We start from the raw sequence: 20,015 nt of genomic DNA on the forward strand, positions 1-20,015 counted from the left end.
ACGGAACCACGGAAGTTCTTTAAGTCTTTTATAATGGCAGCTTTTTATAAACTTCAAAATTGACACAATTTGGCTGCTTGGCGTCGCCATTCACCAATGAATGATTTGTGTATTGTTTGTATATAAAAAAATCTATTTAATCGGAAAATAGGTTTTGAGATCTATGTTTTCATGGAAATTGATAATAAATACGTAGAAAATCATTATGAAGCTTAAAAAACTCAAAGCCGATAATGAGGTAGGTTTTCGTAACCACAAATATAAACACTAAAAATCATATTAATGGACAAATAGCTAACAAGATTTAAAGAATGCCATTAAATTAATGAGTTTTTTCTCAATAAATAAGTATGATTATAAGAAATGTAGTCAATATTTTTTTCTTTCCATTTAGGAGCCGGCCCCACCCGTGCCTCCTCAAGCTGAGATTATTGAAGCGGATTTATATAAGCGATCATATTTTGGCCCTGATGTACCGACTCTGGAGTTGGAGTGCTGGGAGGAGGAGTTATCAGAGGCACAATTGCAAGCATACAAAAACGCTGATGAGGAATATAAGAGTATTCAAAACAAGCTTGATGTTATTGTAAAAGATACTGGAGGTGAAATTGTTTACAATGGAGATCAGTTTACTGCTTATCAATTGCTTGGAAAGTAAGTGCACTTCAGGTTCTTTTGTTTTTGTTCTTTAACACTAGAAAGGTGGCAAAATACTCTTCCCAAAAAGACGGCTAAGGGTCAAATGACCTCACATCATAATAACAATGTATTTAATATGTGCAATGAGTATTTGATTGCAAATATGTTTGTGATCTTTAGATAAGGTGGGATTATCATCCAAACATCAATTTGCTGTGTAATAATATAGTTTTTAATAACTACAACTTTTATAATCATTTATTTACAATTTTGACAAAGATATATTTTTGATTGATTGCATTGTCCGCATAATGGTTTTTTACAAATATCACACATTTTATTGGATTTATTCTTACAATAAGAAGTTGAACAGTGGCGTCTTTTTCTAGTAGCTAGTGTTAACTGCCTCAATACTGTTGGAGGTATTGAACCAATGGTAGAAGAGTCCTCCGACATATTGCTGAGTTCTAAAGCTAGTTGGAGTATAAAATCTCCTCTACGTACTTTGTTGTTTGTCACTTCTTGATATAAAATCCATGCATTGTACTGGCCATCTTCTCGATGCTGCTTTGACGCTGTATTTTCTGGCCATTTGGTCAACAATATCAACACCATATTTAGTAGAGTTATAAAATGAAATGGAGGACACAGGTTTTTTCTTCGTAGTACTTTCATCCACTTGAATATGATCATGCAGTGTGCTGAGTAATAATACATTTTTGATTTTTTTTCTTGATAGATGGTTAATGAAGATTGGTCATCGTCTGTCTTCAAAACAATTGTTTCATATAAATTTAATTTTGGATTTTTTGCGTAGGGAGGAATATCACGCCTTCCTTTGTTCACTGTGCCTTCTATTGTAGTTTGTTTGGAAAGTAAGTTTTTAGCCAGCGAAACAGATGTGAAGAAATTGTCAGTGGTGACATTTCTTCCTTTCTTGAGAAACAGTTCTATGAGTTTCATAACAACATGTTCACCGAGATTTTCTGAACGAGTTTCATCTTTAGCTAAATAAGGCGAAGCATTCAATAGGTATTTGGAATGCTTGTCGACACACAACCAAAATTTGATTCCGAATTTATCTGGCTTATTAGACATGTACTGAATAAAGGCACATCTGACTTTAGTGGCAAACAATTGTTCGTCAACTGTCTATAAAACGATTCCAAACCTCTGAAATTAGTGCAAACTTGTCAGTTTGCAATCTTGAAGATCTTTCAGATCGTACATCGAATCTAATATATCTCATTATCTCTTTGAATTGGTCCCTTGACATTGTTTTAGAAAAAAAAACTATAGGCACCGTGCAGAAACAATAGAGGGCGTTATAATCTCGACAGTAGAGACACCGTGCGAATACAAAAAGAAACTTCCCAGACACATTGGTGGTAGGCTGGCAGCTGTCAAGTCTGTAAATATGATTTTACAATGATCAAAATTATAAAACATGGTTTTTTAACAATTAACAATGATCGGCAGCGTAGTCAAAATGTATTAAAAGGGCAGAAGCTATTCGAGTCAGGACATGTTTTCGATGTCACAGAAACAGTTGGACAAGAACAAGAAACAGTAGTAACTGGAAAAATTGTAGGTACATACGAGGAGTGTTGAGGATTTTCGGATTTTCTGTTGCCTATAAAATGGGCGCTACAGATGGTGGTATTTTTAGATGGAAACCAGTTATTTGGATGTCTATTAAAAGAAACAACGGTTATAGGTTAGATTCAACGATCGACGAAAATTAAACTCTCTTCCATAACAGTTACCCACAAAATTGGTGATTTTTATATAAATAAAATCAAATAGTAATATAAGTTGTTTTTGGATGTATTACGGCATCCAGAAATACAACAATATATTTCGATAGCTCTAGTTATCAAAAATTAACACGATAATTCAGAAATATTTTCCGTTGTTTGACAGTGGTATTTCTGAAATTGAGGGTAAAAGTTTTAAATATGAGTCAAGAGATGGCAGAGTCATCGCTACGCACGGTGCCTATACCCCAAGTTTTGTTCCACACATCATTTACGGAAATATTTTTTGCGTCACAGGCACCTCTAGCATATAAAATTGAGATGAATTTTTCGAGTTCTTCTAATGTAATCGACCAATTTGAATGACCAAGTACGCGCTGAGCTTTAGCATCTGTGCATTTTTTTATATGACGCAGAATATTTTCATCCAATAAAAGCTTCCAGGCAGTAATAAGCTTTTTGCCAATTTGCCTTCGTGCATACGGTGTCGGACCAGAGTGTTCAGTTAAAATGTTGTGCTGTACTCGTCGACCTACTTGACCAAGCTCAGTTCCAGAGATTTCTTTCCATAATACTCCTTCTGACGACACCATACTGTTATCATCCGTATTATCCCTTGCTTGCATTTCGCGAATCCCACGCACTTGCCTCCTTCGTCCTCTTCCCCTAAATGATCGTTGACGTTGTACATTAGCTGAAAAGACAACGAAAAATATATAAATGTAATTGTATAATATATCAAATTGTCTACGTTGCTAATTCTAGAAATCGATAGATGCAAATATTCTTATCAAATAAGTAAAAAAATAGATTATAATTACCTAGTGGCATGTTGTCACTTGAAGAACTCGTTTCGGATGGAATTATCTCTTCTTCTAAATCGCGACATCTTTTCCCTCACCGTCTGACTGATCCTCAGGCAATGATTGTAACGATAATAATATTTGATAATCGCTCAGCCTAGACATTGTAAAATAACTGAATAACACTGTTAGCTCCACGAAAGTAACAGATGGTATGATTCTATACAATTAGTTTCACATGTAAGATGGACAGCTATAAAAGAATAATGTAAATATTATGACCTACCTTCAAATCGATACTGTTTATCTTAATAAATGCCGCTTGGGTCAAATGATCTGGCGCCGTCTTTGTAGGTGAATGTTATGTTTATTTATGTAATTCAGGATGATAATATAACATTAACAGTACATTGAAATATAAACTATTTCATTAAAAGTCACGGGAGGACGTAGCACCAAAACTAATAATTTCGAAATTATCGAACGATAAACTTCAAAATGGGTCAAAAGACCCTTAACCGTCTTTCTAGCGTTAACAATACAACAAGTTTAATTTGAAATAATATTTGATATTAATTAATATTTGTTAATTTTTAAAGGCAGCCGGTTCTCAAAGATTTGGAACGGCAGAGTGCTGATATCATTCGATCAAGATCCCGATCTCTCTCTATATGTAAAGAGAAGGAAAAAGAAAATAAGGGTCGCAGAGGTATTATTTTTTTCTATAATTCTATTCTTGTTAATTAATGTGATCCTTGTACAGGTGATCTGAATTTTATCACATGCATTTACTGAACTGGTATAATGTTTTGTTCATGTTTGTGTAAGAACAAGCACTATGTATAAAGTTACGTACAAAAGGTTTAATTAATAATGTAATTTTACTTTAAAATAGCTAAAATATACCTATATAATAAAAATATAATCTTAATAAGAGACAACTAAAATGTACCATTGCATAACTTTCATAAGGGCGTCCAAGAAAGAATCGCGAGGAAGACCGGGATTACTCTCCATCATCAGACAGAGCAAAATCGCCAGAACTTCGCCATAAGAAGAAGAAAAAGGATAAGGATAAGAAAAAAGATGATAAAAAGAGGGAAGATGATAAGGAAGTCACTAAAACTAAAGACAAAACTTTGGCGCCATCTAGTAAGTAATTTCATGTCTTAATTATATTTTTAATGTAATTTTATAAAATTTTATTTTAAACGAATGTATTGTAAACCAATGATGTTATAGTAAACAGATATGTTATTAACGCGCAAAAATTGAAGACTAGAAAACGTCCTAATAATAATAACGGGACGTTTGTTTTTAGTTGTTTTACGTAGTAATTACGTTATAATACATCATAATTACGTAGTAATATGTTTTGCGTAATTAAAACATTTAGTTATCCCTTTTACTTATTGTTTTTATCAAGCTATCCTTTTTACTTTTAACGAAATGTAAAAATAAACTAAAATAAACGGTCCCCGGCGCGGCACACTTTTTTCTGTTGTTTAGTATGGATATAACATATCTGTTTTTTAGAATATCATTGTTGTAAACTTTTTCCCATTTCACATTGCCCAGTAATTATGGTTGCTTTATACTGCCATAAAATTCTTAGTAGTGTCGTAAAGGTAAAGTTTTCATACCTGAAAAATTAGTAGTAATTGTTCTTGCTCCTGTCTATGACTTTGTAACCCTCAGAGTGGTTCAGTTATTATCATAACTATATTTTTGATGAATTTAGAAAATATTTCTGCAGTTATTTCTTCAAACAAATATGAAAGAGTAGATGGAACAATTTGATTTACTGAGTTCACCTAAAAATTAATATACTGTTTGTTTCATTTTCAAATGTTTATTTTCTCAGATGTACACAGTGTAGTTACTAATGTTCGTCCATCTGAAGCAACTGCAGTAGGTGGGTTGCTCACCGGCAGTGCAACTAAAACCACAGCAATTGTTGATCTCACCAAAGATGATGGTAACAAGAACATTGCCGACTCTCGGGAGGTATCATTTAACAAGTTACAAGGTAATATATTGTCATATAAATGGTTTATTAAGCATAGTGGATGTTAGTACTACGGGGCATTACTTATATTATTATGAACTAATGAGCTTAAATAATAATTTACCAAATTTGAAGTTTATAATTTTGTTCATGTATTGTATTCTACGGGTTCTGTATTTAAGTTTTATATAATATATAAAATGGTATTTAACTTATTTATTTATTTTAATGCTTTATTGTACAATACAAAAGTATTAACAAAAGGCGGGCTTAATGCTACTCCATTCTCTACCAGCCAACCTTAGCATGTACAAGAAAGAATGATATAGGTGTACAAAAAACATAAGATAGTCTTAAAAAAATTAAACGATAATATAATACAGTATAATGTAATATAATATAATGTAACTTAATGTGTATACGTAAATATAAATGAATGTAGTTGTTTTTTTTTTTATGGTATAGGTTGGCGGACGAGCATATGGGCCACCTGATGGTAAGTGGTCACCATCGCCCATAGACATTAACGCTGTAAGAATTACACTGGCCCACTCACCCTTCAGACCGGAACACAACAATACTGAGTACTGTTGTTTGGCGGTAGAATAACTGATGAGTGGGTGGTACCTACCCAGACGGGCTTGCACAAAGCCCTACCACCAAGTAAAAGTTGTACTAAAGTAACGAGAGGGCATGTGCGCAGGCAAGACGTTCCCGTCGCTGGTGGTGGTGGCGCGGCCCTACCTGCGCTCCAAGGAGAGCCCGCCCAGCGCCGACCGCGCCGCGCTGGACAGCAAGGTCAAGTCCGTGCTCATCCACACGCCCATGAAGTTCACGGAGTGGCTCATCCAGCAGGGCCTCGTGCGCTCCGAGCAGTGGTGCGCCGTGCACGCCCCCAACAAGCTCAAGCTGGGTGAGGCCCCCCACATGTACCACTACCCATTACCCTCCCATATATCCCATACCACTGACACATTACACTTCATTGCAAATAAAGTAACAGAAGTTCAAACTATCCAACCATTATTAGTCTTTATAATTGCAGACCATTTAGACTAATTTTAACAGAAACACAATATAGAATTAATTAGTGGCGTACTCACTAATTTTTACAATATTCTTCTTTGACTCACATTGTGTAAGATATTTATAGTACGACACAACTTAGGATGTCGCATCGGCAAAATTCGTAGAACCGATCACATCCGAATTGAGTACGCTATCTCAAATTATCAGTATTTATTTCTCATCCGAATATGATCTTTGCACAAACGTAATAACTTGTAATATCATATGACCTAATATATTCGTCAATTTGACGCGTGGATTTACATGCACTTGCTTTCTCTGACGCGTGAATCTATAGCGACGAATAGCGTCGAATGACGCGATAGGGAGCTATTTCTATTGATTGTGTAAATCAGCAGTAATCGGTTTTATTTTCGTTCCATTGCATTTTCCGATGCTACATCTAACTTGTGTCCTGCTATACGTATCTATTTAATCGTAACATTGACTATTAAACATTATAATATAATAAATAGATAGATATCGCGGTATCCACGATTGCAAAAGCAACTTCTTCGTTCTTCATCGTCATGTTTTCCTCAATTCCAGGCATGTACTCCGATGTGTCGAAGTTCCCGTACTCCGGCGGCTACGTGTGGATATCAGAGTGCTGCCCCACGCGGTTCGTCTCCGTATTCTCCAGCTCTATCTTTGAAGGCGCCACTTTCCCCCCGAGTGTGCTTCTCAAACTTATCTACCATTGGGCATGCCAGACAAACGTGCAGAATGTCGTGCAATGGGTCAAAGTAGACAATTTGTACGTCAAGGGTCTGTTTACATGGTTAAGGGCGGTATGTACCTCAGCGATTCATCACCATATGGGTCTGCTAGGTGGACAAGGAAAGAAGGTCGAAGTGGGGGTGATATCGTTGGGAACGACGAGCCATGACGGCACTCAAAGGCAAGTTAAGGTTGAAGTGTTAGGTGTACTGGATCCGGTTGAGAAGTTGGTAAGTATTTTACAGTTTTAAATAAAAACTTGTTACATCGGAGTTATCAAAATATATCTCTAAACATAGGACTAGTAATTTATTTTGACTACTACTACTGGACTAGATGCAATGTTGTTTTTTTCTTAATAAAATTAATAATAATTTATATTTTATAAGTCTATTATAACTTATCACGTGACATAAATAACTAAAAATTTTTTTTTTTACTTATATGACTTATCAATCTATGGCGTATATAATAACATTTTCGATATTTATCGTTTCAGATTCGTCTACGTGCAGTCGAACCATTAGCGGAGTACGAAAAAAACTATAAGAAACGATTCCAGAAGATTCTCGAACCACTCACTAACTGGGTTCATCCCTCCTCCGTTATCCTTACGGACCTAACAGTTGACAAAGGAACATTAGTATCCATGGGCTTTAAGACTGTCCACCAATCGACTTCGCATTCAGATCAGCCAATGAAGTACAGCAATGCTAATATAATGGAGTACCTTCGAAGGATTGTGCCTAGAATGTTCCAGAACACTCTATCGCTGCTGTCGAGGCAGATAATTCAGCAATTTCTTGATGAACTAGTATGGAGAGAAAAGTGAGAAACATTTCTTTACATATTTTTTATTAATTACAAAAAATATATTTATTTGTAGTGAAGTAAATTTGTAAATGTCACACCATAGGACAAAAGTCTTTTGTCCTAATGAGGAGGTTTGAAGCATATACAACCTCTTTTATGGGTTTCTGAATTTTAATATGATATTTTCTGGATGCCATAATCATCATGAATTTTTCATACATATTGTCAACTACCAGTTACAAAACATAGGGAAATCTGCGCGCACTCTCACAAGCGGATGAGGCCGCGAGCTATAACTAGTATATACACGTTATAGTTTAAACTTAAAAATTCTTCAGTAAATTAGAGTAGAATATATTTGTCCATATATTGAGTCTTATATATTATTGGGTAGTAATGTATTTAAATGCTTTTGTAGATTCGGCGTATCTCCCGGTCAAGCGTTCGATAATATCGTTGCACATATTGCCGAGCAAACAAAGATGGAGGCCAAGGATCCAATCACTATTCGACTCAACAAGATTGCTTCAAATCCATTCAAGAATTGGAAATATCCCAGTAAGGTAAAGACAAAAAATTCAAATTCAAATTTTGATAACAAAGTTACATTGTCATCATCCCTTTTATAAATGCTATATTATGCAATTAGAGAAAATTCAACGCAAATTTATTAAACATTTGGGTTATAAGTTTTTGCCGCATAATCAGGATATTTCACACATTCCGTCTTTAGTATATTTGTAGTACTGTTTGTTTCCCAATAAATAAATAGATTGTATTTAGACATCGTTAATATATATTTTAGAAAAAGGACAAAACTGAAGAACCAGAGCCGGAAGTTCGCAGCAAACGCGGTAGGAAGAAGAAGGAGCCGTCGCCGTCACCTCCGCCGAAGAAAAGGAAGAAGGAAAAGACGGCCTACGTCGAGGATGATGATGACGAGGAGGAGGTTCGTGGAGATAGCCTATCGCTTCGAACTTAATAGATGAATTAAAATACTGTTAACTGTACCCTTTTTACAATCATATTATGGAGTTTTTGAGGTGATAACTGTTTCGAATCGTCTCCCTTCGAAAAGTGCGCTCGGTAATATTAATTCCATTGTTTCAAGAATTACGGCAAATATATTAAGTTTGTGTATGTCGTCACATTATGTACACATAAGTACAGTTTTTAAATGTATTTTTTTTCATACCTAGTTTTCTTGAGCAGCTACGTTAAAAACTTTTTCTTTAAAATTATGTTTCGAAAAAGTAAGGCTACAAATTTAGGGTTTCAATATATTTTAAACATAAACTTACACTTACTTTTTTAGGTACCATTGGCTCTTCGTCGTACAAAGATTAAGCAGGAGAAAACAAAGGAGAAGGATGAGACACCCACGCCACGTGGACGTCGCAAGACCGTCCGCTCGTATGTAGACGACGACCTCGACGACGTACCGCTGAAGAATATCAAGAAGGAAATCAAACCCGAGGAGACCGTGTCCCTGGAACGCTTCTACTTCGGACAAACCAAGGAGGGAGAGACAGAGAATGAAGCTATCTCTGTCGAGGTAAGACCCTGAATATAGTTATAAGTTATAATGAAACTATCGGTCGAACGCGACTTCGTTCGTGTTTCACGGTTTGATCGACCACTATTAGGTATACAAAAATGTAGCCTATGGAGTATCCTACCTTGGAGTTCAAGTTTGCTGCACTCTAAACTGCGTCAATTTCGCTGCAGTACTAGACATAAAGTCAGAGTCACATTCGCGTTTATAATATTCGTACAAGTGTTTAAAATCAAAATTTTCAATTGCCTCACATGAAGTGTCTAAGAATTGCATACGTTCTATTTTTGAAATAACACAAACTAACGGGACCGCAGTGCCCGCTGTGCCGCGAGCATTTCACGGAGAGCGCGGCGCTGGCGTCGCACGTGTTCGCGCACGCCGTGCCGCCGCCCGCCGGCGCCGCGCCCGACGCGCCGCAGTGCGCCTTCTGCCTCGCGCGCTTCGCCTCGCGAGACGACCTCGACGCGCACCTCAAGATCTCGCACCCCGTCGACACCAAGTCGCCCGACCTCTTCACCTACGCCTGCCTCATCTGCGAGGTATATCACTACGCTTACCGGTTTTGGAAATGTGGTCCATATTATGTGTATCATTACTTTAGGGGCTATACCATTATATTTAGTCTCTAATTTTTTTTTTATGAAGTGGAGGTTAAGCGGGAGACAAATAATAATCATTGTTTGTTTCGGTATTTTACTTGGCGTGTTCACATTATGACTTCTTAATACTAACTGAATACAGACTGAATATTCAATGATTACTCCATACACATTTCGTTTTGCATGCACTTTTATAGGCACATTTTGTCAAATAGTGTTTGTTACATATATTATACACTACACACACTACTACAATTATTGTGGGACACAATTACAGCGCGTCGCCTATAATTAACAAATCGAATACTAATATTGATGACAACAGACTTTTGTCGTGTTAAAGGGAATCTTTATAATTATTTTATTAGAGAAGCTATATATAGCTAGAATATTACAATATGACATAGCATATACATGAGCGCGCGGTCGGCAGGTGCGGTTCGCGGCGGTGCTGACGCTGGCGGCGCACATGCAGAAGGCGCACGCGCCGCGCGAGCTGCCGTACGCGTGCGGCTCGTGCCCCTACCGCGCGTCCGCGCACCGCGCCGCGCTGCAGCACCGCGCCGCGCGACACGCCCGCTCGCGAGCGCTGCACTGCCCGCACTGCCTCAAGGTAACGCGCGTCGCGCGCAACTACATTATGTATATTGTATATTATTAATAAATAAATAAATATGAGACAACATCACATACATTACTCTGATCCCAATGTAAGTAGCTGAAGCACTTGTGTTATGGAAATCAGAAGTAACGACGGTACCACAAACACCCAGACCCAAGACAACATAGAAAACTAATGGTAATCTACATCGACTCGGCCGGGAATCGAACCCGGGACGTCAGAGTGGCGTACCCATGAAAACCGGTGTACACACCACTCGACCATGGAGGTCGTCATTTAATATAGTGTACAACTTATGAATACATTTACACTAAAAAACTTATGAAAAGCCGAAAATTTCTACTGTCCTAGCCAGAAAAAAAATAAAACAAATATTTTTAATTTGATATATTATATGTTCTTCAATCTCAAAGTTATATAAAGACCCACGCTAAGCGGAGACTAGCTAATGAGGTAGCTAATTTAGTTCAAACGGTGTTAAAATGACAACTTTCAAATTAAAAAAATGTTTTCCTTATAGGTGATACCGATATACGCAGACGGCCACGAATTGACATCGAACTTATTGGTATACATTGATCATCTAAAACAACACCAGGATAAGGAATTAGAAGTTAGATGTAACAGATGCGTATTGAAGTTCGTACATCTTGGTACGTATTATAGTTAAAAAATAATCCATTACTTAAATAACACTTTTCGATATTAAAAAAAAAACATAATTTATTTACTATTTCTCAGGTCAACTAAAAGAGCATCAAATTCGCGACCACAAACCCGTAGATGATGTTATTCCATTGTGCTCTGAAGAGCATTTGATAAATCAACCCAAGGTAAGAAATAGTAACTCTTTTTTTATCTTAAATTCTTACCTATCTACATGTAACGAAAATTTGCTTCGGAAACCTATAATAATGTGTATCTTTTTTGTTTATAAATTGTAAACCTAAATAGCGTTAAATTTCAATGTTAAAAGTATTATATAATACATGTTTATTTTATTGAACTGTTTGTTTTTTTATTAGAACAAGGCGCGACCGCCAGTCAAGGATTCAACGAGCCACGCCATCAGTGATACGTACGAGCAGACAACCTTAGTGCTGCCCGACGGTTTCCTCTGTCGCGAGTGCGACACGCCACTCGATAGCGACAAGCACTTCTTGTTAGTCCCATATAACTTATACTCAAAGCATATTTTATTAAGAGTCAAAATTAAAATTCGAATAATTTATTTATCTCTTGGCAACAACAACAACAACAACAGCCTGTAAATTCCCACTGCTGGGCTAAAGGCCTCCTCTCCCTTTGAGGTGAAGGTTTGGAACATATTCCAATGCGGGTTGGTGGAATACACATGTGGTTCTCCCACATGTGTATTTCTATGGAATTTACCACATGCAGTTTTCCTCACGATGTTTTCCTTCACCGCTGAGCACGAGATGAATTATAAAGACAAATTAAGCACATGAATCAGCGGTGCTTGCCTGGGTTTGAACCGGCAATCATCGGTTAAGATGCACGAGTTCTAACCACTGGGCCATATCGGCTCTATCTCTTAGCATTTTGCTTAAATCGATGACTGTTGTTGACATTTATTTGTGCAATTTATCAGAGGGCGCACTAAGTGCAGCAAGTGCCCGTACGCGACGTCGTGCTACCGCGGCATGCTGCGGCACAGCGGCTACTGCGCGGGGCCCTTCTCGCTCGAGGTCGCTCCGCGTCGCGCCGCCACGCGCCTGTACTGCGTCTGCGGTTACGCCACCGACATTGGTGAGTACGATGTAGCCTCTCAAATAGCTAGTGCGCAGTTCAAATGTCTTGATCCCCTCTAAACTATAATATTATTTAATATCATTAGAGCGGTTTGAATCGCCTGTTATCTGTGATCAGAATAATAAAATTTTACATGAACTCTACATAAAGAAAAATACTTATTATATGATCGACGAAAAACAACAACCAGTAGTAAAATATATTCTATAATAATTGTCACATAAACAGAAACAGGAGAAAAAAAATGTCCTTTAATTTTAACTAACTTAAAAAATATATATACAGGCACAGATATGCTGACCCATTTATTAGCTACACATCACACAAGTGCTTACACGTCAGAAGAGGATGCACGGGCCAATACTGTAAGGGATGAGAGTTACCCACCAAAGGCAACTGAAGAGCCAGTGGAACCGGTAATTATACCATATAGATTTTATTTAAAAAATTTATGTGCTTTATATGTCAAAAATCTATAATGTCTATATGTGTCATAAAATTTTGTGAACATATGTACGTATATTAGGTAATTTTGCTCTAATACAAAGCAGTTTACAACCAATAGGTATTGAAACTTGTACTCAGTTATTTTTGTAATTTGAGTATGTGATAAAAAAATTATGTGCATTATAAATAAATATTAATAATATCTATTAATAAAATCTATGATCATTTAGCCTGTGGAGAGCTTGCCTGCGATACCAGATTATGCTCCACCTTCTGTCATCAACACACAGTTATCACTGGACGACCTAGCACCACCCTCTGTTTTGCAATCAGATCAGGTATATAAGTTATATTGAAGTTTTATTTCTTGTAACATTAAATACATTACAAAAAAGTTTATAATTGCTTGCGGGCCAAGATTGCCAAACAATGCAAGCACCACTGAACTTTGATGTGCTTAATTTGTGGATATAATTCATCTCATGCTCTGCAGTGAAGGTAACATGTTTGAGGACTCTTGCATCAGTCATATGAATATTTACCACAGATGTATCAACAAACAAACCCAAAACTTCTTGCTTAGGAGATGAAGCCGTTACTCACAAATGGGACAGTTGTAGGCTGTTTACTTTACTTTTTTCTTTTATTAATTACTGGTTCACCTTGAAAACCAAGTTTTACAATGTTACATGTTTTATTAACTACGACTTTATCAGCCAAGAGTGACGCTTTAAAGAATTATCTAAAGGAAAACCTACTTCTTTTCTAAAAAAAAAAGTATTCAAAAATCCATTCAATACTTTAGTGTGATATCTAATATGTATACTTAGTAATTCTCCATAATAATAATATTTATTTTTTCCTAGCATGACCAGGAGCTACTTAAGGATGCATATGATAGACCGTTGGCTACTCCACGTCATGAGGAAGCACATTATAGCCTCGGAGACTTTGAGCCTCTCCCTCAAGAGCCACCACCTCAACCAGACTTCGAACAACTATAAAGTTTCTCACAGTAAAATGGTACATTTATGTACTTTGTTTATTAACAAATTTTATAACTATTAAAATGCAGTGAAGGAAAAGCTATTCTTCACTCAAGATTATGTAAATTATTATTTGGCTCATTTAATATATTAATATTATAGCAAAGTGAAAATGTTTAAACAATTTAATGAAGAATCTATATTATATAATATACTTTTTCTTTTAACAATAGTTGTCTATTATGTACAATTGTAAAACTATATTACTACAAGTAAAAGCTTTCATCAGTTATTCATCTGCAGGTGCAATTATTTTAGCAATAAATAAATATAGTTATAATTTTGGCTTTTTTCTTTTCTTCTTGAATGCTAATGTAACCTTATTTGTAACTCCATAGTTAGCAATGCAACTGTTATCATCATCAAGAATCAAACTGTCAAAGTTTATATTATATGTTTTCCAAATATATTTCCATGATATTTTAACTTTATTGCCAATTCTATTTTGATGTAGTTGAAAATGTCTGGAAATGGCCTTTTTTAGATCTCTTACTGTAGCGTTTTGTGGGACCTGAAAATATTTAAAAATTGTTGAACAATATATAATCTATAAATCAACATATATATTTTAAATGAATATTATAAAGCTATTAGTAAATTTTTTATCAAGAAAAAGGCATCAAAGTAGATTCAAGTCCTCCCAAAATAATATTTTAAATATTTCTTCTCGAAAGGAGAGGGACCCTTCCCTTAGTTGTGAGACAATTATTGGCTCTAGCTTTACTTTCATACATCTTTTAATTGGACTTAATTTATTTAAAATATAATGTTCACCACTTTTAAATTATAAGTTGTTGATGGTTACATTAACTTAAACATATATTATTTATATTTAAAGTACTAAGTTTAGAAAAAGTAAAGACAGTAAGTTATAGAATGTTAGTATCACATTCATAACTAATTAGGTGATAAAATCGTTGACTTATTACTTACAATAACTTTCAAGGGTTGTTCATTTTCCCTCGAGATATATATTGTAATAGATTGACCATGCTCTACAGCTATCTGCGGAAATAAATTATAAAACTCAATTAATAGTAAGAGACTTTATACACAAAAGATATTAGAAACAGACGTACCAGTGATTGAATTTCTTCTAAAACAATATCTGTCGGTAAATCGGATAGCAAAGAATCGGAACTTAAGATAGTTTGAAGAGATGATTTGCTAACTTCAAGAAGATCATCATGAGACAACGTATTAGCAACTTCAGCAATTTGGTCCATGAATAAATTAAAATTATATTTTAGCTTTATAATTATCGAATAAAAACTTTAATTTATAGATTTAATTATCTATGTTTATCATTCCCTAGAAAAATAACATAAACACAGATGTCCGTCAGCCGTCTACAGCTATACAAAGAATGTCAAAAAGCCGGTTTAGAGTAGCTATCAATGTCAACTGTCATCAAACTTTTTTTTTAATTAAACACCTGGATTTTTATTTATCGTTTCCTATTATTTTACTACTTCAAATTCAAAACGATTAATACAAGTGAAAATCTGTAAAATTTACATTTAAAACCGTATCAAGTAACAACTAGCATTAAATATTAGCATTAAAAATTATAATAGTACTACTTACTTAGGTTATACACGATAATGCAAATGTGTAAACCAAAAAAAAATCAAATAAACTTAACTCTTACATAACTTACCTAAAAAAAGGGTACATATGTTGTAAAAAACAATCTTAAAACTTATCCTTAAATTTTATTAATGTCTCAAATCTCTGTAATTCGGAGCTATATTTAAAAAAGACTATGTTTGACTATGGTGTTATTGACTTATCTTTATCTATATTACGTCTCTATGATCTGAGCCTAGTTCGCCCAATCAGTGAAATTTAATATTTTATAGGTTAGGATTTTCCATAAAATAATTTCAGTATAAAGTTGAATAGGTACGACTCAATAAAATTGTTATATCAAAAATGGATTCCTTATCTACCGGGTCGTTAAGCGGAGCGCAAAAGGAAGAGTTAATGGACCAGGTCAAGCAACAAATCGCGATAGCTAATGCACAAGAACTCCTGACCAAAATGTCTGAGAAATGTTTTAAAAAGTGTATCAATAAACCTGGAACAGCTTTAGACAATTCAGAACAAAAATGCATAGCAATGTGCATGGACCGATACATGGATTCCTGGAATCTTGTCTCCCGAACTTACAGCAGTCGAATCCAAAGAGAGAGAAACAACATGTAAAACTTCGTTACGAAGTGTTAAGCTTACGCTGTGTTGTAAATATAGAGATTGTAGTAAAGGGCATGTTAAAATTGTGAGTTGCGTCTAATACTTGTTGTGTTTAATAAAAAATGATTTAGGTTATGTCTCCCTTTTATTTATAATAAGAACATTGTATAATTATGAAATACACAAGTAATAAATACTTTGCATTAAAAATAATTGAAATCTAAAACTGAAGATGGAATGATGCCGTTTGAATTTTATGAATATGTACATATTGTTTCACATTTCTGTAGTTGACATACTAAAGATTTATAATGAACGTCACTGCATTTCATCTTTCAGCATTTTCTTTCTATACTGATACAATTTCTTAATCCACATCTCCATTCGTTCTTCTTGACTGGGGATTTCCTGAAAAATGATGAAATTTTAATGCAACTTGAATAATCTTGATTCGAAAGGAAAAACAATCTATTACAAATAATATACTGGTTTCATGCATGTTGAATCCAAAACAAAAAATTTAAATTAAATAAAAAAAAATATTTAGAAACTATATTTAGAAAAAAAATAGTCATTTGTATAAAAAGTATTTTCTTAATCATCCAGACAGAGTTACATAATTAAGTCACAAGGTATGTTCAGATACAGATAAAGATTATTAACAATTATACATTGAATATCATTTTCCATACGAATTACTGAATGAGCTCAAATTAATTAGCAATAAAGTTGAATAAAAAAAAAAATACTTCACTACTATAGTTAATTACCATCTATTTAGTTAGTATTCACTAAAATTTTTCAATTCAATATGCATTCATATAGGCACTGTTGATTCTCAGGTTTTGCATATATACTAAAATTTGAGTTATATATGAAAATATGTTTATAATATTACTTACATCAAAGTTTATAATGGAATCATCATTTTGTTCTTTAAATTCTGGCTCCGCAACCTTCACAGTCTCTGTATTTAAGTCAATAACAATGTTTTGTTTCTTGTTTCTTGAGGATGTGAATGATTTTTGCACAAATGAGTCACTATTTAATTCTGCCAGAAGATTCCTGTCATGTATTGTTGGCATTTCTTCTTTGACCTCTACCTCCTTGTATTCATAGGTTGGTATTTTAGTCATGGTTAAGCCAACTGCCTCTGCAGCTTTAATTGCTTTCTCAATCTTTGTTTCTGTGTCATCTATATTAAACTTACGAGGTTCTGAAAAGAAAGGTTAGTATATAAGTCTGGAAGCTACTCATTATTTCAATTCACTTTTACCTTTATTATAAAGGAAATTAAATACATACCTATATCAAATGAACTGGATCTACTACTAGAAGAACGTGATCTTTTTCTATTCTTTCGCTTGCTCTTGTTGTATGCCGAGCGGCTCCTAGAGTTAGATCTTGAATGTGAACGCTCTCGGGAATGTTTGGACCTCTTAGATCTTGAACGCGAAGATGACCGACGTCTCGACTTGCTCTCATATCGTTCCCTCGAAACGCTCCTGGAATAACTCCTTCTTTTGTATTTTGAATGAGAACTTGATCGTTTCCGTCGTTGACTGCTTGATTCCGATCGATCTCTAGAGCGAGAACGCCGTTTGTGTTTACTTTTAGACTTTTTACGGTCGTATGACGATTCTGAACTGTAAGATGAACTTCTTTTGTCGCGATATCTGCTCTTTTCTCGAGGCATTTGTGCAAATATATTTCTAAACCAATTCAAGCATTATTTAACTTGCTTATATTTTCATAGTTCATACGCAAACGCACAGTCCTACATCGTACTGGCAATTTGACGTTGACAATTGACATAAATAAGCAAGAAGGCTATTTTTCTTAAAATTATTATTCAAATTTTTATTTCATGTTAATTTTAAATAAAAAAGTATGTGATTATCTAAAGAGGAGATAATTTAAATTGTTTACTAGAATAATATGTTATTTTATAGGTCTGTTTTATTGTGATTGAATATAGAAGTGACAAATTCGGTTAAACTTTGAATTTGTAAGAAAAACTTTCACTGTAAAATCATAGATGGCAGTATAATACTTAGTTATGTTTAGTAGTTAATACGTTCCGAATATTCGTTATTCAGTAAAAACTGTTCAAATATTTATAAAAGAACCAATTTTTCCATTATTTAATAAAAAGGTTTTACTTTGTGTTTATTTTATCATTACTTCTCTTATCACCAAAATATTTAAGATTAATATTTTTTAGATTTTATGTCATGACATTCAAAAAAGATGCGTAAATAGAATCGTAAGATAGGGCAGCGACCACAGTCAGTCGGCCTCGATGACGGAATGCGTGAAATTTTAAGATGGTGATGAGCAGTGTTTTCTTAATTTTACATATAAAATTGGATATTGGTGTACTGTATTCTTGATAATATAATCAGAATGTGTCCAATGGTATGAGTAATAAGACATTAGTACCTTTTCTTTTGGCGTAGTAGATTCAAAGTGTTGAACGTGTTTAGTTGGATCATTGACATTGTTTCGTTATAAATTTTTGTACCATCGTGATTGTTATGTTTATGGGAGTATTGTGTGCTTTTGTAATGCCCAGTCGATGGATTAGGCGTTTCTGATGTTTTCGAAGTCATGGAGAGGCAGGAACGTACATATGCCAACATGGAGGCCACAGACACTGTGGACACCAAACAGGTGAGTTTGAGATGTCTATAATTGCCGGTCGCGGACAATTTATGTTTTCAGCGCACATGTCGACGTATATATCGATAAAAAAACTTTGTTAAGACTGATTGCTCATTATTTTATTCCATACATTTATGCAGATTGGTATTAGTCATAAAAATCATATATCTGAATGCCTACTGTATTATTGTGTTGTAAGTGTTATAGATCCGAAATTTAAGTGGTGGAGTCACCTTTAAATCATTCTAAACAAATCAAGGCAAAGTGTGGGTGAAGTTGACTGCCCACACTCCTGTTGAATAAATTATTGCTATTAGAACATTGTTATGTGCCTAACATGGAATATCAGATATATTTCATATATATGTATAGCATGTACAACCTTTGTTTTAAACTTTCAACAATTAATTTTGCTGCGTGTATTACTAAGTATATTGGACAGTAACTTACTATATAGTTCAAAATAATGATATTCAAGAACCATCTTTTTGTAGATACCAATATGTTGTAGATGTTTATAAGTAAGGGCATAAATTTAAACAAGGCTAGGCCACAGTTATGTGACTTTTGGGACTATGAGATTTTGGGGATATATCAATTATTTTAGAATTAATTTATTTCAGTATCTTCTGTCAAATAAATATAAAACTTTTAAATAACATTTTAAAATTAATTCAGAAGTGGTATATTCATATGTCCTACCCTATAACAAATGTAACACTTCTATTATACTGCATGTGGGTAAAGTTTATAGTTTCTCACCTTCATTGAAATTTTCAAAATTCCTCTCTTATCAAGTGTTTTTGTGTGCCGAAAACTGTACATATGTTCAAGTCAATCAGAGTTTGACATTGATATTAAAGGATAAATCATCTAAAGAATGTGATTGCTCAAAATACTCAATTATTGTTTAAATATAAAGAGTATTCCTTGCTTGGAAAATGATTGATTCCACACACAAACTTCCATCTCCTATGTCACTTACTTAAGTAATGATTTTCTTGATAAAAGAGTAACCTAATTATACCTTTTATGTCCTTCACTGGGACTGGGACCCAAACAACAAATTTCATCTAAATGAGTTCATCAGTTTAGGCATGAACATACATGGGTTACATCTGCATTTACCATTATATATTATCATTAGTAGCGATTAGTCAATTTTGGTATACATAGTTGGCCAATATTGCCGTTTCTGTTAATCAAAATGTTATTATTTGTAATAAAAAAATATAAACATCTCTTTGTCATCTGTGGGATAAAAAAAGATAGTCTCTTCCCATTACTTAGTTAAAAGATAGT

General features: G+C 34.5%; 5 protein-coding genes across 5 annotated transcripts in view; 3 read left to right on the forward strand and 2 right to left on the reverse strand.

The window, feature by feature from the left end:
• Positions 1-95: 95 nt before the first annotated feature.
• On the forward strand, positions 96-13,960 carry LOC124531041. Its single transcript, XM_047105457.1, has 20 exons — positions 96-238; positions 395-654; positions 3,799-3,908; positions 4,172-4,351; positions 5,064-5,228; positions 5,911-6,120; positions 6,825-7,225; positions 7,495-7,823; positions 8,227-8,371; positions 8,614-8,757; positions 9,124-9,363; positions 9,681-9,905; positions 10,399-10,578; positions 11,108-11,240; positions 11,329-11,420; positions 11,613-11,749; positions 12,200-12,357; positions 12,646-12,776; positions 13,038-13,145; positions 13,674-13,960. The coding sequence occupies exons 1-20, from the start codon at positions 206-208 to the stop codon at positions 13,809-13,811; spliced, it is 3,519 nt and encodes a 1,172-aa protein (XP_046961413.1). The 5' UTR covers positions 96-205; the 3' UTR covers positions 13,812-13,960.
• Positions 13,961-14,104: 144 nt separating this feature from the next.
• LOC124531042 (U11/U12 small nuclear ribonucleoprotein 25 kDa protein) lies at positions 14,105-15,212 on the reverse strand. The gene is made up of 3 exons (XM_047105458.1): positions 14,933-15,212; positions 14,787-14,858; positions 14,105-14,364 (listed from the first exon to the last, which is right to left on the reverse strand). The coding sequence occupies exons 1-3, from the start codon at positions 15,077-15,079 to the stop codon at positions 14,128-14,130; spliced, it is 456 nt and encodes a 151-aa protein (XP_046961414.1). The 5' UTR covers positions 15,080-15,212; the 3' UTR covers positions 14,105-14,127.
• A 431-nt stretch (positions 15,213-15,643) lies between these two features.
• On the forward strand, positions 15,644-16,184 carry LOC124531250 (mitochondrial import inner membrane translocase subunit Tim13-like). Its single transcript, XM_047105750.1, has one exon. The coding sequence runs from the start codon at positions 15,789-15,791 to the stop codon at positions 16,059-16,061; it is 273 nt and encodes a 90-aa protein (XP_046961706.1). The 5' UTR covers positions 15,644-15,788; the 3' UTR covers positions 16,062-16,184.
• Positions 16,176-17,822, reverse strand: LOC124531249 (splicing regulatory glutamine/lysine-rich protein 1). The gene is made up of 3 exons (XM_047105749.1): positions 17,355-17,822; positions 16,952-17,265; positions 16,176-16,457 (listed from the first exon to the last, which is right to left on the reverse strand). The coding sequence occupies exons 1-3, from the start codon at positions 17,743-17,745 to the stop codon at positions 16,368-16,370; spliced, it is 795 nt and encodes a 264-aa protein (XP_046961705.1). The 5' UTR covers positions 17,746-17,822; the 3' UTR covers positions 16,176-16,367.
• A 503-nt stretch (positions 17,823-18,325) lies between these two features.
• The window catches only part of LOC124531035 (patronin), a 57,517-nt gene continuing 55,827 nt past the window's right edge, over positions 18,326-20,015 (forward strand). Inside the window, exon 1 of the mRNA XM_047105446.1 lies at positions 18,326-18,722. Coding sequence (XP_046961402.1) covers positions 18,660-18,722 — 63 coding nt within the window. The 5' untranslated portion in view covers positions 18,326-18,659. The remainder of the gene's footprint in view (positions 18,723-20,015) is intronic.

The sequence above is a fragment of the Vanessa cardui genome, chromosome 7 (assembly GCF_905220365.1).
Source record: "Vanessa cardui chromosome 7, ilVanCard2.1, whole genome shotgun sequence".
Classification (NCBI taxonomy): domain Eukaryota; kingdom Metazoa; phylum Arthropoda; class Insecta; order Lepidoptera; family Nymphalidae; genus Vanessa; species Vanessa cardui.